The sequence below is a fragment of the Paramisgurnus dabryanus genome, chromosome 2 (genome assembly GCF_030506205.2).
Source record: "Paramisgurnus dabryanus chromosome 2, PD_genome_1.1, whole genome shotgun sequence".
In the NCBI taxonomy this organism is placed as follows: domain Eukaryota; kingdom Metazoa; phylum Chordata; class Actinopteri; order Cypriniformes; family Cobitidae; genus Paramisgurnus; species Paramisgurnus dabryanus.
The window spans coordinates 19721854-19734823 of record NC_133338.1 but is presented as its reverse complement, the minus strand read 5'-3'; the positions used below and the strand labels follow the sequence as shown (position 1 = coordinate 19734823).

General features: G+C 38.5%; 2 protein-coding genes across 3 annotated transcripts; one reads left to right on the top strand and one right to left on the bottom strand.

Moving 5' to 3' along the window:
* LOC135764751 (RPA-related protein RADX) lies at window positions 1–7414 on the top strand. Of its 2 annotated transcripts, none has more exons than XM_065275424.2 (15): window positions 1–748; window positions 1607–1758; window positions 1943–2114; window positions 2257–2365; window positions 2455–2546; window positions 2982–3107; window positions 3220–3327; window positions 3695–3868; window positions 4461–4582; window positions 4657–4730; window positions 4809–4871; window positions 4978–5027; window positions 5133–5438; window positions 6430–6582; window positions 7090–7414. In XM_065275424.2, exons 1-15 carry the CDS (start codon window positions 151–153, stop codon window positions 7209–7211), a joined length of 2421 nt encoding a protein of 806 aa, XP_065131496.1. In that variant the 5' UTR covers window positions 1–150; the 3' UTR covers window positions 7212–7414. The 2 variants fall into 2 exon arrangements, with proteins under 2 accessions (XP_065131496.1, XP_065131497.1); XM_065275425.1 differs by having other exon boundaries at window positions 6430–6674; window positions 7020–7148.
* amdhd1 (amidohydrolase domain containing 1) lies at window positions 7310–11444 on the bottom strand. Its single transcript, XM_065275426.2, has 9 exons — window positions 11225–11444; window positions 10549–10655; window positions 10408–10472; window positions 9936–10213; window positions 9637–9862; window positions 8966–9090; window positions 8800–8893; window positions 8553–8713; window positions 7310–7566 (listed from the first exon to the last, which is right to left on the bottom strand). Exons 1-9 carry the CDS (start codon window positions 11362–11364, stop codon window positions 7461–7463), a joined length of 1302 nt encoding a protein of 433 aa, XP_065131498.1. The 5' UTR covers window positions 11365–11444; the 3' UTR covers window positions 7310–7460.
* Between the last annotated feature and the right edge of the window lie 1526 nt (window positions 11445–12970).

The following is a 12970-nucleotide window of genomic DNA, read 5'->3' as shown; positions in this document are numbered from 1 at the left end:
CTATTGTGTGTCAAGACATAAATAAAAAATAGATTTAAGCTGAATTGTTTACTAAAAATGCTTACTGGAATTAAAGTGTAAAAAATTCCCCTCATTCTGAACTACAACTCCCATAATGCATTGGTGTGTTGTTTACCGCGTCAAGCAAACATGGCCGCGCTGTCAGGCAGCTCCTCTGACTGTTGCACGCTCAAAAAGACTCTAAATAAGTTAACTTCCAAAACCTCTGCCTCCCCAAGGGCACGAACCCACTCGGAACCATTGTACGTGATCTCCCTGGAACGCTACGGCAGAGACCCAGACTTCGAAATCCGTTTTCCGGACGTTATTTCTATGTCAGACAGTCTGTTTGATGCTACCATCACGGACGGATATTGTAAGATCCGCGTATCTCTGGATCCCGCTCTCAATAGACTCATCAGCAGGAATAAACTGCACTGCGGGATCGTCATACGGAATGTGGAGTTCAGCCGCGGCGAGGACAACGATGGAGACGGCGGCACGTATCATGTCTGTAGTCTGGAGGTGGACAGAATGTCCGGCAGTGATGCGGCTCTTCGGGCACTCTCGTCGGTGAATGTGAGGTCTATTCCGTGGATGGGAGGAGAACCGGATGCAGGTCCGCTCAGAGCCCGGAGAAGCTCGTACCTGCCGCTCTGGAATAATCAGGACTTTTACGGAGAGATGTGGCGGGACACCCCCCCATCTGAACCTGGTGCGGAGGAGGAATCTGGGGATGAAATAGAGGGTGTGTACTAGACAGTGATGGGCGATTTCGAAGCACGCATTATGAGGCTTCGAAACATTTACAAATCTTTTGTTTCGAATCTTTGTTTCGGAGCTTGTTTCAAACTGGCCAAAGTCACGTGATTTTAGCAAAGGAGGGTTCATTACGTCATAACTGTGTCGAAACTTTTCGAAAATCCGACGATTCACCACTAGGGGGAGTTGATCACAAATGACCAGTGTAGGTGAACTCGGGTCAGTTTTATTATAAAAGTTCATAAAACATTCATCCTTCTGGCTTATAAAACTACCATTTTGTCTACTTTTTGTTTATAGACAGATTTAATGTGCATAATTAAAAAAGGGAGTTCGTTTTTATGATTTGTTTGCCATAAATAAAACTAAAAACACAGACTACACTTTTGAATAATTTATTTTTCATAAAAACATATTTTTAGAACAATCTTGCTATTATTTTGTAAAAAGTGTAAAATGTTTGGACAGATATTGCTGCTTTTACACTATTTTGATCAGCGGTGAAGAATAATCCCATATAAGTTTAATATGATTTTATTATCTTTACTATCACAAAACTGTAGTAAATTGCCACCATTGTAATTCAAATAAGACAGATTGTAGGCAAAATTATTACATTTTTTTTTAAATAATTTCATTACATATTAATTTAGTATTCTTAGACTGTAGTAACTATGGTAAGTGATTTTCATGATCATCTTTTAGGAAATGTACACTAATGCTGTCTCAAATTATAAATGTCCAAATAATGCCTAGAAATGCTGAATTCTGATATTGGTCTTTATTAATACTTTGGATGTGATGTTAAAATGCTTTTGGTTAAGCATACCTTTACTTTTGGTAGATACACGGTCCACAATTTCCCTCGCTGTAATACGTAGACGTTTCTTAAGTGGATCCCGGCGGTTCGATGGAGCTGTGTGTGTACGGATCCTGCAAAAATCCAGACTGATGTATTATGGAAAAGCAGATCAGAAATGTGAATGTCCGTACAAGGTCAGAGGTCTCCTATTTGGCCATTCTTTACTATCTCTAATCATATAGGAACTTGATAGTATGATAATTGTTAGCACAAATTATTTAAACTTCATAAATATTGTTTTAACAATTTAAAGATTAATTTGTTAAGAAATGTAAAACATGTTTTTTTTACAGTGTTATTTCTCTCCCGTACCCTCAGGCAGAGTTACTGGTTGCGGATGGCACTTCCAGTGCTTGTGTTGTGCTGTGGAACACACTTTGTTTTGACTGGTATCGAATCCTGCAGCCTGGTCAAGTTGTGAAATTGAGTCACTACAGAGTCAAGGAAAGTTTTAGCAGTCGCTCAGGGCAAGAATCGGAGCCCCACATCGGTACGTAAAATATAACAAACATGCATATGAACTTGTGCATGTGATAAATGATGTGATGAACACTGTATTTAAACAAATGGTAGTCATGTTAAATATTTTTGCCAAACGCAATTTCTGTCTGTTTCTTATTCTGATCACATAGAGATCAGTCTTAATTCCAGGAATCCCACTGCTCAGATTTCCATCATCCCCAAGAACCAAATTTCCCCCGATTGGGCATTGCCAAACCTGCCTCATACGTTCATTTGCAGGTTTGTGTACAGATTGCATTTTTACATCCTTTATAGTCTTATATCAAAGTGTAAGATTTGCATAGCATAAATTGTGTCATGTTTTACAGCCGTGACCTTCCTAGCTGTCCACATGGCGACATCTGTGATGTCATTGGTGTGGTGATTTTCATAGGTCGATCAGAACGTGTCAGGAGGCAAGGTGAGACATACAGTACATGCAGACAAAAAAGCATTTAAGCCATGGGTCACCAAACTAAGGCCCGCGGGCCGAATATAAGAGTAAGAGAAGAAAGGATTTGGAGGATGAAAGGCGTACTGGCAGCACAAAAGAATGTATTCCTTCACCAAACTCAGGTAAACCAGGCTGCTGTCCGAACTAGCTATAAGTTAGCTCACCTACTAGCTACCCATGGAAAGCCGTTTACTAATGGGGACTTTGGCTGTGCCAGGCCAGTTATCTCTACTGCTGGTGGTCATACAATTGGTCTGGGTCATACAATTATATATAGCTGACCCGGCCCCCATGACAGTCAGGAACGATAATCTGGCCCCCAGAGAAGAAAGTTTGGTGACCCCTGATTTAAGCTGTTAACGCAAGTACTTTAAACCAAAAATGACATCTGTTTACTTGCAGATGGGCAAAGGTCAGAGTTGGAAGAGTATCGGTGGCTTCAGTTGGAGGATGGAACGTCAGATAAGCCAACCATGATCAAGCTTTTCTCCACATCACAACCTGAAATTCAAAATCGAATCTATCCAAGTAACTAGTCGCCGCATCTTCCCTTCATTTGCCTTTTTATTACCTTTATGCCGTTTTTACACATAACAGTTTGTACGTTTTGAGAATTTTGTCTCTCTTTTTTGTTATCCAGTGTCACTGGTTGTCTGTACTAGATTAAAACTTATCAGAAGTACAGTTGACAGAGCTACAACTTTTGGGTATCTCACAAATACATCATTGACTCAGGTTTACTGCACAGGTAAAACACACACCTATTACACGTAACAATCACAAACATAGGGATGGTTTCCCGGACAGGGCTTATCTTAGTCCCAGACTAAAACGAATGTTTGAGCTGCCTTCATTTAAAAACATGTGTATATATATATATGCCATTGTTTTGTCTCAAGATGCATACCAGTATTGTTTTTTTGTAAGGTATGTTTGTAAAAACTACTTAAATGACTTTAATATAACTAAGTATATAACTAAGTCTAGTCCTGGCTTAATCTAAACCCTGTCCGGGCCTCTAGATTAATTACATTTTATGACCTACATTTTATAAATGTTGCTGTCTCTGTGTGTGTGACATTTTTTGTGGTGTTATGGGTAATTATTTTTTTCAGGCACCGGTTCTCACCCTGTGATGCCATACAGAGGGGTACGTCCAATCCGGCAGTTTCTCCAGTGGCTGAAGCAGGTGGATGAGAGCAGTATGCTAGAAAGGGCTGTGATTGGAGGATACTTCAACTACCCGCCTCTTCCTGTTTCACTGCATATTTTCATGGAAAACAGACAAGGTTAGATGCCCAAGAGAATGTAGTCAGTATGAAAGTGTGTGTAAGAGTGGAGTTTCGCAATGCATGCTAAAACAAAATAACATGTACATCCAAGCAGCGAATAGTGCCCCCTGATGGTAGATGGTAAAACTTACAAAAATACATGTAAAGGGGACATATCATGAAAATCTGACTTTTCCATGTTTAAGTGCTATAACTGGGTCCCCAGTGCTTCTATCAACCTAGAAAAAGATCAACCCAGTAACTTAGTTTTGGTAAATCATTCTCTGCAAGCATTTGAAAAAATTGAAAATTGGCTCCCACTGTGATGTCAGAAGGGGATAATAGCACCCCTTCATTTATTCATTTAGAGAGATCAGCTCATTTGGTTTAAAGGGACACACCCAAAATGGCACATTTTGCTCACACCTACAAAGTGGCAATTTTAACATGCTATAATAAATTATCTATATGGTATTTTGAGCTAAAACTTCACATGTGTACTCTGGAGACACCAAAGATTTATTTTACATCTTAAAAAAGTCTTGTGAAATGTCCCCGTTAAGACAATGATTAGTAAGTATGTAGTAAATTTCAATGTATGTGTGTGCAGGGGAAGCTGGTCTCATCAGTGGAGGAGAGATCAAATTAGCATGCGAGAGGTTGAATTACAGAGAAAGGCGAAGATTTGCTATACAGTGTGTCATCACTGCGGCCTGCTATCATCACAGAGAGGTCACACACAGTAACAAATCACCCACAATGCTGCACATCCAACAGTGAACACCACCGTTTCTTTCTTTTTACAGGACAGCGAGCAAACACAGTATTCAGATCTTCCATCTGCTCCGCTCAGCCCTAGAGTACCACGCCAAAAAGAGAGGTTTGTATATTTGTGCACTAGTGCTCTTGTGATCAACATTTAAGTTTGTTAATAATTGTTTGTGTGTTTGTATTACAGGACTGAACCTCAACGGACAACTGTGAAGAGGAAACTTTTCAGCAGTACCACCCCTAGAAAGCGGTATGTGTGTGTGTGTGTGTGTGTGTGTGTGTGTGTGTATACATACAGTTTTGGTCCCTACCAGAGCTGTTAATAGTGAAGAATAATAACTATGACTTTTTATCAGGTTAGCACCACCTCTGCAGCCACCAGTAATAGAAGATGATGCTGAGAGAGGTATTATCACTTAAAAAACACTTTATTCCACACCCTAAAGCTCTGTTTCTAATTAGTGTGATGTGTAACACAATGTTTATGTAATCTTTATGACCATGTTGGCAGATTTCTCTTTGTTTGATGGTGCTATGGAGTTTCTGGTTGGAGAATGTGACGATGACAGTAATGATGATGAAGAGGATGAAGAAGACTTCTCGACTCCGCCCACTAGTCCCATGACCTCACGGCTGGGACTGACCCGTGCTGCTCTTGAAACATTGCCACGGGTTTTTTGTTATGAGCGACGACACATTCAGGCTGCTGCTGTGGGGATGCAAGCTAACGCCTTTCACAAGCTCCTCCCACAAAGAGAGCTGCAGTCATTTAGCCCCGCCTCCTGCTACACAGGCTACTTCACCCTAACAATGAGAGGTAGGCTTTTACAAAAACTCTCTATTGTGAATTGACCTATCGCTAAGCCCAACCCCTCGAACGTAGACGAACCAATGGCAGACCAATTGCACTGAGACCGGCACTCTGACAATTTTGAGGCATTTTCAAACTGAAATAGGTGTTTTTCCACCTCTTTGTCTGATTGGCTCAAATTGAGTGGGCGATTCCCAAATGCATTTTTGAGAAGGGGGTCTTTGTGGAACAAAAAGAGGCGCTTCCCAATTTTGGGAAAAATTGAAAAACGACTCTTTTTTTGTTTGTTCCGCAGAGACCTATACTTCCAGGTTTCAGCGCCATAGAAAAGCATAGTAAGATCATAAGCTTACATCGATTTTATTGTGTTTATGCTGCCAAAATGATAAAACAATATGCCTGGGGTATTTATAACCCTAATCCCAGGTATCTTGGGAGGATGTGCAATAAAATGTATTTTTAAAATGCCACGTAATGTCCACAAGGATCAACAAGGATGTATACATTTGTCCTAAGGTAAGTCGAAGGAACAATGCTTTTATCTGTGCTAACGTCACTTAATATTATTATTTAATCGCAATCATTATGTACTAAAACAGCCTCGCCTCATTTAAGTTAGATAGCATTAGATAGCTTGTGCTATCGTGACGACCGTAACATGAGGCTTCACCTGCTTGCATTGTGTTATGTAAACCCTCACTTCCAAATTAATCTTGTTTCCCATCATATTTATATTACAATCTTTATATTAATATCCCTTTGTGTCATATTTAAGTCCCACTTGAATGATCATCAAAGAGAGGTGGTCCTTCTGTGTCCAAAATACATAAAAAAACAGCTCCCATTGTAATACCGCTAGCAACCTTTTATATTGGAGTTCGAAGCAATAACTAAGGGGGGGGGGGGCTTAGCGATAGGTCAACTTAAACTCCTGTGTTGGTCTTTCACGGATGGGATGCTTCTTGTGATTAAATATTTTCCACTGGTATGCCCGCAGCTTTGTCAGATGGAGTGACCCTTGATGCTATTTTTCTGCCTACTGTCCCTGGAAACTTGCACTGGGCGCCTCTCCCCCTTTCACATGATAACTCATGGGAGTCTCTCTTATCACATGGAGGGTTTTCACCCCATGCCCCACCCCCAAGCCCAGGTAAGTATGAAAATGATAATGAAACTTTAATGGTAGACTGTGGAAAATAACCAGGCTATTACAGAAAGTACTTCAGTAAAGCCATATCACAGGCAGGGCTCCAGACTAACTTTTTTCACTAGGAGCACAGTGGCCCCCAACTGAAAATTTTAGGGGCGCAACCAGAAAATTTAGGGGCACACACCGTAAATCAACATGCTAACCAAAACTTCACATTTCTACTAATTTCCACTGTATTACTAGTAAAAACTTGATGATAGATGCAGAAATTACAATGTGCTGTTTCAAATTCAGTGTCACATTTTATTGTGCACTTTTGGAAAAAAAGGTCACATTTACTGGTTGCACATGTGCGACTGGATATAAAATTCAGTGGCACACTCTCAAATTTTAGGGGCAAAATGCCACCATTTGGGGGCAGTCTGGAGCCCTGACAGGGGTGACATAAGATGAATTTGTTATTCATATAAACTGAGTTTAAATCCAGTTTTCTTTCTTCTCCCACAGCTGACCTGATCACCACAGCCGATCAACTCACCAATCAACGATTGCTTTGTGTGTTAGAGGCGTGTGCATTAGGTGGAGACAAGGTGGAATTTGTGCTAAACCGTGCATTTCCATTACGGTAATAGAGAAACATTCTATTGCTTTTACCTTTTATTTTTACCTTTTTACATTTATTTATGTCAATATATGTATAAGACTATTTATTAACAAACATTGTATATATATTGAATTATATATTTATTTTGTATCTATTTAATTATAGATTTATTTTGTTATTGATTAATGTAACAGTGCTAATGCTAAATAAATGTTCCTACATAATCAACTTGTAGTGTTGATGTATTTATGATTCATTAGCTCGAGGATTAACCTCAAAGGCTCAGTACTTTGTTATTCTCATACACAATTTCTCCTTTGATTATGACATATCTGATGAGTTCCTGATGGCCCCCAAACTGATAGATCAGATGTTCCCACCTGTACCACAAACAAAAAGCAGACAAAATCATAATTAAGACTGATCTATTTTGAATGTTTACCTATCCATTGGCAGTCGCTTTAATCCAAAGTTTCTTACAGTGCACTCAATCTATACATTTTTAACTCTTTTCCCGCCATTGTATGCGAATGTTGATTCATACCAAAATGCTTTTTTGCATAGTATTGTTTGACACATGAAAATGTCTGGGGTTATGTATGTAACTGTTGTTCCCTGAGAAGGGAACGAGACGCTGCGTCTCCCTTGCCATACTTCCTGCGTCCCTGTAACGCCGTCTTTGGCAATATTTCAGATAGCGATATACTTCCTGGCTCCCGCGTCACCCTGTCTTTGTTGTTAAGCCTCACCATTGGATGAATTTGATATACACATTGAGACGCACTTACCATTGGAGGCGTCCCCAAAGTGTCACCGCAGTGAAGCAGCGTGAGTTCCCTCGAAAGGGAACTATAACAATGTATCTTAAAAGGTGATACGATGTAACCTTGCTCTCACTTGAAATGTGTCCCCATTTAGTACTTGAAATTGAGGGTATTGGACCTAGAAAGTCCTTGAAAGGTCCTTGAATTTGAAGTTAACTAAGGTGTGGGAACCCTGCAGCTTTTTGCTAAAAAAATATATTTTTAAAGAAAAATACCCATATTTAAGAGTTTATATGCAGATAAAAAATACGGGTTTTCCCCGTTTTGTTTGTTTATTGTTTGTTTGAAAGCAAAAAGGGTCTGTTCTTTCATTTGATATATTTGTATGTTTATATTTTTTAGAAGAAAATTTTCCTGGAAGGCATTTTGTGAAAATCACAAAAAATGCTGGCGGACAACTTTTTTAAATATGGCTGGCAGGAAATGAGTCAACAGCATGTCCGTCATCTCTGAAACTAAACCCATGATCTTGGCTAATGCAGTGCTTTCCCACTTAAAAAAATTTATAAATTGATGCTCTCAAGCAATGCATGCGAGTTTACCGTGGTGCATTGATGATCAGAAGGTCTCCCTGTTTCCCAGTTTCAAGCGATCCATGCGTATGTGAACGGTTAAGGGCATAAGCTGCATTTATTGTGCCCGCAGCTAGAGCTTCGGTCATAGACATCTTCATCATCACACAGGCCAAGTGCATCACCATAGGCTAATAAACACATCAGGCTGGTCAAATTGTCATGTTTATGTTAAAATTAATATAATTATGTGTGAAAATGTGTGTGTTATGGTTACCATTGAGCAGCAGTAGGCGTTAGGGTTGAAGTCACTACCGAGAGCTACTATGACCCCTGAATCAAGCATATCTCTTGCACGTGGTGGAGAAAGCCTTAAAAAGACATAATGAGAATGAAAACACTCTTACACGAGGTGAAAGTGTCACAGTTGTGATATATTTTACCTTAAAATATAGGCGGTGGTGGGCAAGAGGACTGCTGATGTTTTAGCGGTTGCCATGGCAGCAATGCCCTCATCAGTCACCTCTTCTAAATGGCTGATGGCTAAAGCCCCAAGTTCTGCTCCAATCTATAAGAGAATAGAGGGATGATGGAAGAGAAAAAGATCCCTGTGTACAAAAGAGATGATCAAGTGCCAGAATAGATGGTAATATATACAGTCAGCTCCATAAATACTGGTACATTTTGTGTTATTTTAGCTGTTTACAAACATTTATTCCAGTTACTAGATAATGCAATCATTTTGATGTGAGGTTCAGAGCCACAGCTTCCAAGTGCAAATGCCACACTTAAAATAAACTTCAGACTTTAAACATCCTTCATTTACGGGGAAATTATTTAACAAATAGCCCATCTTTGTCCATAAAACAGCTTTTAAGTCAACTGTTCCTTTACTTTTGGCCTCTTTAAAAAGGGGGAGTTACATATTAAACGGCTGTAATTCCTTAACCCTTCATCCAACTTGGATGTGAATACTCTCGATTAGTTAAGCTGACATATATATTATATAGACTGGAATGAATGTTGGTAAACAGCTAACATAACACAAAATGTGCCTCTGTTCCAATATTTATAAAGCTGATTGTATGTGAAGGCAGAAGTGATGCATCCATACATGTGCTGAGTTCATAGGATGGAGCTCATCTCCGTGAAAGTTGATGTTGAGGCCCATATCTTTGCCTTCCTTCAGTATGCGACGTGTGGAGCTCAAATCGAACACACCTTTCTCACAGAATACGTCGATGTTGTCCACTCGCAGTTCACCTGAATCGATTAGTTTTTTTATGGCAGGCAGCTGCACTGCCACAATGTCCTGTGTGGCTTCTTCCATCGTTTTATTTCTAAGTAGATAAAGAAAGTTCAAGTTATGCAAATTATTATTATTATTATTATTATTAAATTTTGAGTTTATACTTGGGTACTGCGTGGGCTCCACAGTATGTTGCTGATATCCCGATTGACAAGGACTTCCTCGCCGAGTTGATCACCCTCAGCATCTTTAGTTCTGTGTCCAGCTCCAGTCCATAGCCACTCTTACACTCCACCAGCGTAGTTCCAGCTCTCAGCATCCGTTCCAGACGGCTTTTTAGCCCCTCTAACAGATGCTGTTCGGTTGCCGTGCGAGTGTGTGCCACTGTAAAATGAATTCCACCTCCTGCTTCATGCACCTCCATATATGTGGCTCCAGCCAGCTACATTTGGACACAGTGATCATTTTTATTTATTTGCGTTAGAAACTCTTGATGGTAAGATACATAGATGATGTCTTTAAGGTTCTCTTAGGCTTATAAAATTGAAAAAAGTTTATATACTAAAAAATAAAGTGTATATAATATAGAAATCACAAGGACAGTAAATAATGGATGGAATTAAATGAAAGTAAAACCTTCATGGCAAACTCGTGCACTCGGTCTCCAGCCCACACTGGATGTGTATGGGCATCAACCAGACCTGCAATGATATGTTGCAGTTTTTTAAAATGTACATTTTCAGTGAATGGCTTATTTTGTGTGTAGATGTAACACACCTGGAAGAACACACATGCCAGAGACATCCAGGATTTGGTCAAATTTTGTTCCTTTGAATTGAGACTCAATAATATCTGCTGGTCCAACAGCTTTAATTAGGCCATCACTACACACAAACAAGTTTGTTTCAATATATCAGTGAGGACATCTCAAAGACTTTTTTCATTGTTTTTATCCCTAGTGTAATGCTCACACAAATCTGCTGTTAAAAATCAGATCAACTTAAATTACTTCAATTGGTAACACCTACAAAATGTAGTTTTTACAACTTATATGTTTAAGTAAAAATTGTATTGTTTTACTGTGTGATTTAACGTAAAAAATGTGTCTGAATTTGGGTTTTACTAGTGAGGACCACCTAAATGTCTAAACTTTAGCTCTCAAAAATATAGCCAAACATGTACAAACACATCTCCATTTCTATCCCAATAGTGTAAATGGGAACATGGGGATTTGAATAATGCAAAATAAAAATCATTTTCCCACTGTTCCTATTTTCAAACGTTTTGTAGAGAATAGGGAGTGCCAGATAATTTATTCTTCTAACTTTAATGTCAGGTATTACTAATTTTTAAAATTATTTTATCCAACTTTAATCCAACACTCCTCAAGTAAAATTACACACAAAATTACACACATTATTAGTTAAAAATATTAAAAACGTGTCTGACTTACTGTCCAATCACCACACTGCCATTCTCAATGATAGCCAGGGTCTGCATCCCATTTTTGGTAAGGTACTTTTCACCATTTCTACAAACTACGACCACTTGTTTTGCATTTTTGACTAAAATCTTAAAACTGCTGGTAGACATTATGAGAGTTAGTTTACCAATGAAGTGTTTCAGACGAGAGCTCCGAGAAGAAAGACTGGGTAAATATTTAGCAAAGCCAAAAATTAGGTAACCTGACCAAAGGTCAGTAAAAGTGGGGGTAGATATGTTACCAATAAATTCAGTATTATATTGTTTGAACTAATCTGAAAAGGAACGGTGCAACTCCGTGCAAGTCTATACTTTTATAATGCATGTAAAACATTATGTAAAACTACACTATTTGCATTTCAAACTGGTTTTTAAACTAGTGGCATCTTTGAACTATAATCCCGACAAAATAAGACCCAGTACACTTATCATCTGAATCCACATAACATAAAAAGTCTTGTTTCCCAGACCACTTTCGTGTTTGCAAACAGAGATGACGTTTTTTGTCGGCGGAGCCAAACTGGTTGCAGAAAGTAGGCTTGTTCGACTTCATCCGGCGCCGCGAGAATCGACAACCGTATGTCGTCAAAGTACCGCGAGAGCGATTCGCGAAATCATACGAGGAGTTTGCTTTTATATCGCTCTCGCGGAACTTTGACGTCATCTCTTGCGGCGCCGCATGAAGTCGAACAAACCTAGGGACAGCTCCACAGTAGCTGTGAGAAGTGTTTTAGCATTAAACCTTGATTTTTATGGATTCGGTGTTCTGTCGAAGTCTGATTCCCCTATGTTTCCCTAAAGTGCAATGTTTCTTATAGCGTTTTAATCACGTTACGTTTATTTTTTAGATAAATAAAAAGTTTAAATGGCTTGGCTACTGATATGCATGTATATGTATTGTTCTTTTTTGCTAAATCAATTATTTTTACAGTCTGAATCGCTAAAGTACATATAAAAGCAATACTACTATTATGTATTATATATAATAATGTTTATTAAATATTTCATAATTATTTTTCCTTATATTTATAGCTTACGTGTTTGTTCTAAAACTATTATAAAAGTATTATGTTTACACATACATTAAAAAGGCCTGTTTATATATTAATAACATTTTACATTGAGTGTGTGTGCTATATTAATATATTTATTAAGTATGTAAACATAATCATTTTAAAACAAACAGGAATAAGATAAGGAAATAAAAAGAATTAATAGAAAACGAAACAAATATGAAATATTTTTTTAAAAATTGTGATATGATTGCTTTTTCATTATAAAAACATTTATTCGGAATAAATTATAAATGTAACATGATAAAAACGCTATAAGAAACAAATAGAGGGAACAGACTTCGACAGAACACCGGACATCTTCTCTACTTAATTTCTAATCTAATTATTAATAGATTTCCAGATTATTTCATTGCTCCAATCTGTCCGTTTAAGGGCTTATTGCAAACATTAACACCTACGTTTATCTTCAAATGGTGTCTTCGGCGATGGTATTCTATAAAAATGAAAGCCATCTTTTTTGGCATTCCTATTCTGACACTTAACAGCACAACAGTACATTTTCTAGTGAGTTATCTTGCTCGTTTCACTTGTGTCTAATTCATTTCCACTGTTTTTATGCAACCACATTGCGCACGCAGCTTGCAGTGACGTCTACTCCAAAATGGTCTATACTTTGCACCATGCTACAAGACACCCCCAGA

What these genes read in the sequence shown, in the direction of transcription:
- LOC135764751 (XM_065275424.2), top strand. Translation starts at nt 151, where the DNA reads ATGGCCGCGCTGTCAGGCAGCTCCTCTGACTGTTGCACGCTCAAAAAG. An exon ending in AATGTGAATGTCCGTACAAG is followed by an intron (nt 1,759 to 1,942) that starts GTCAGAGGTCTC and finishes CCGTACCCTCAG; the next exon opens with GCAGAGTTACTGGTTGCGGA. An exon ending in AGAACGTGTCAGGAGGCAAG is followed by an intron (nt 2,547 to 2,981) that starts GTGAGACATACA and finishes GTTTACTTGCAG; the next exon opens with ATGGGCAAAGGTCAGAGTTG.
- amdhd1 (XM_065275426.2), bottom strand. Translation starts at nt 11,364, where the DNA reads ATGTCTACCAGCAGTTTTAAGATTTTAGTCAAAAATGCAAAACAAGTG. An exon ending in GGCAGTGTGGTGATTGGACA is followed by an intron (nt 10,656 to 11,224) that starts GTAAGTCAGACA and finishes GTTTGTGTGTAG; the next exon opens with TGATGGCCTAATTAAAGCTG. An exon ending in ACGCCTACTGCTGCTCAATG is followed by an intron (nt 8,714 to 8,799) that starts GTAACCATAACA and finishes TGTGTTTATTAG; the next exon opens with CCTATGGTGATGCACTTGGC.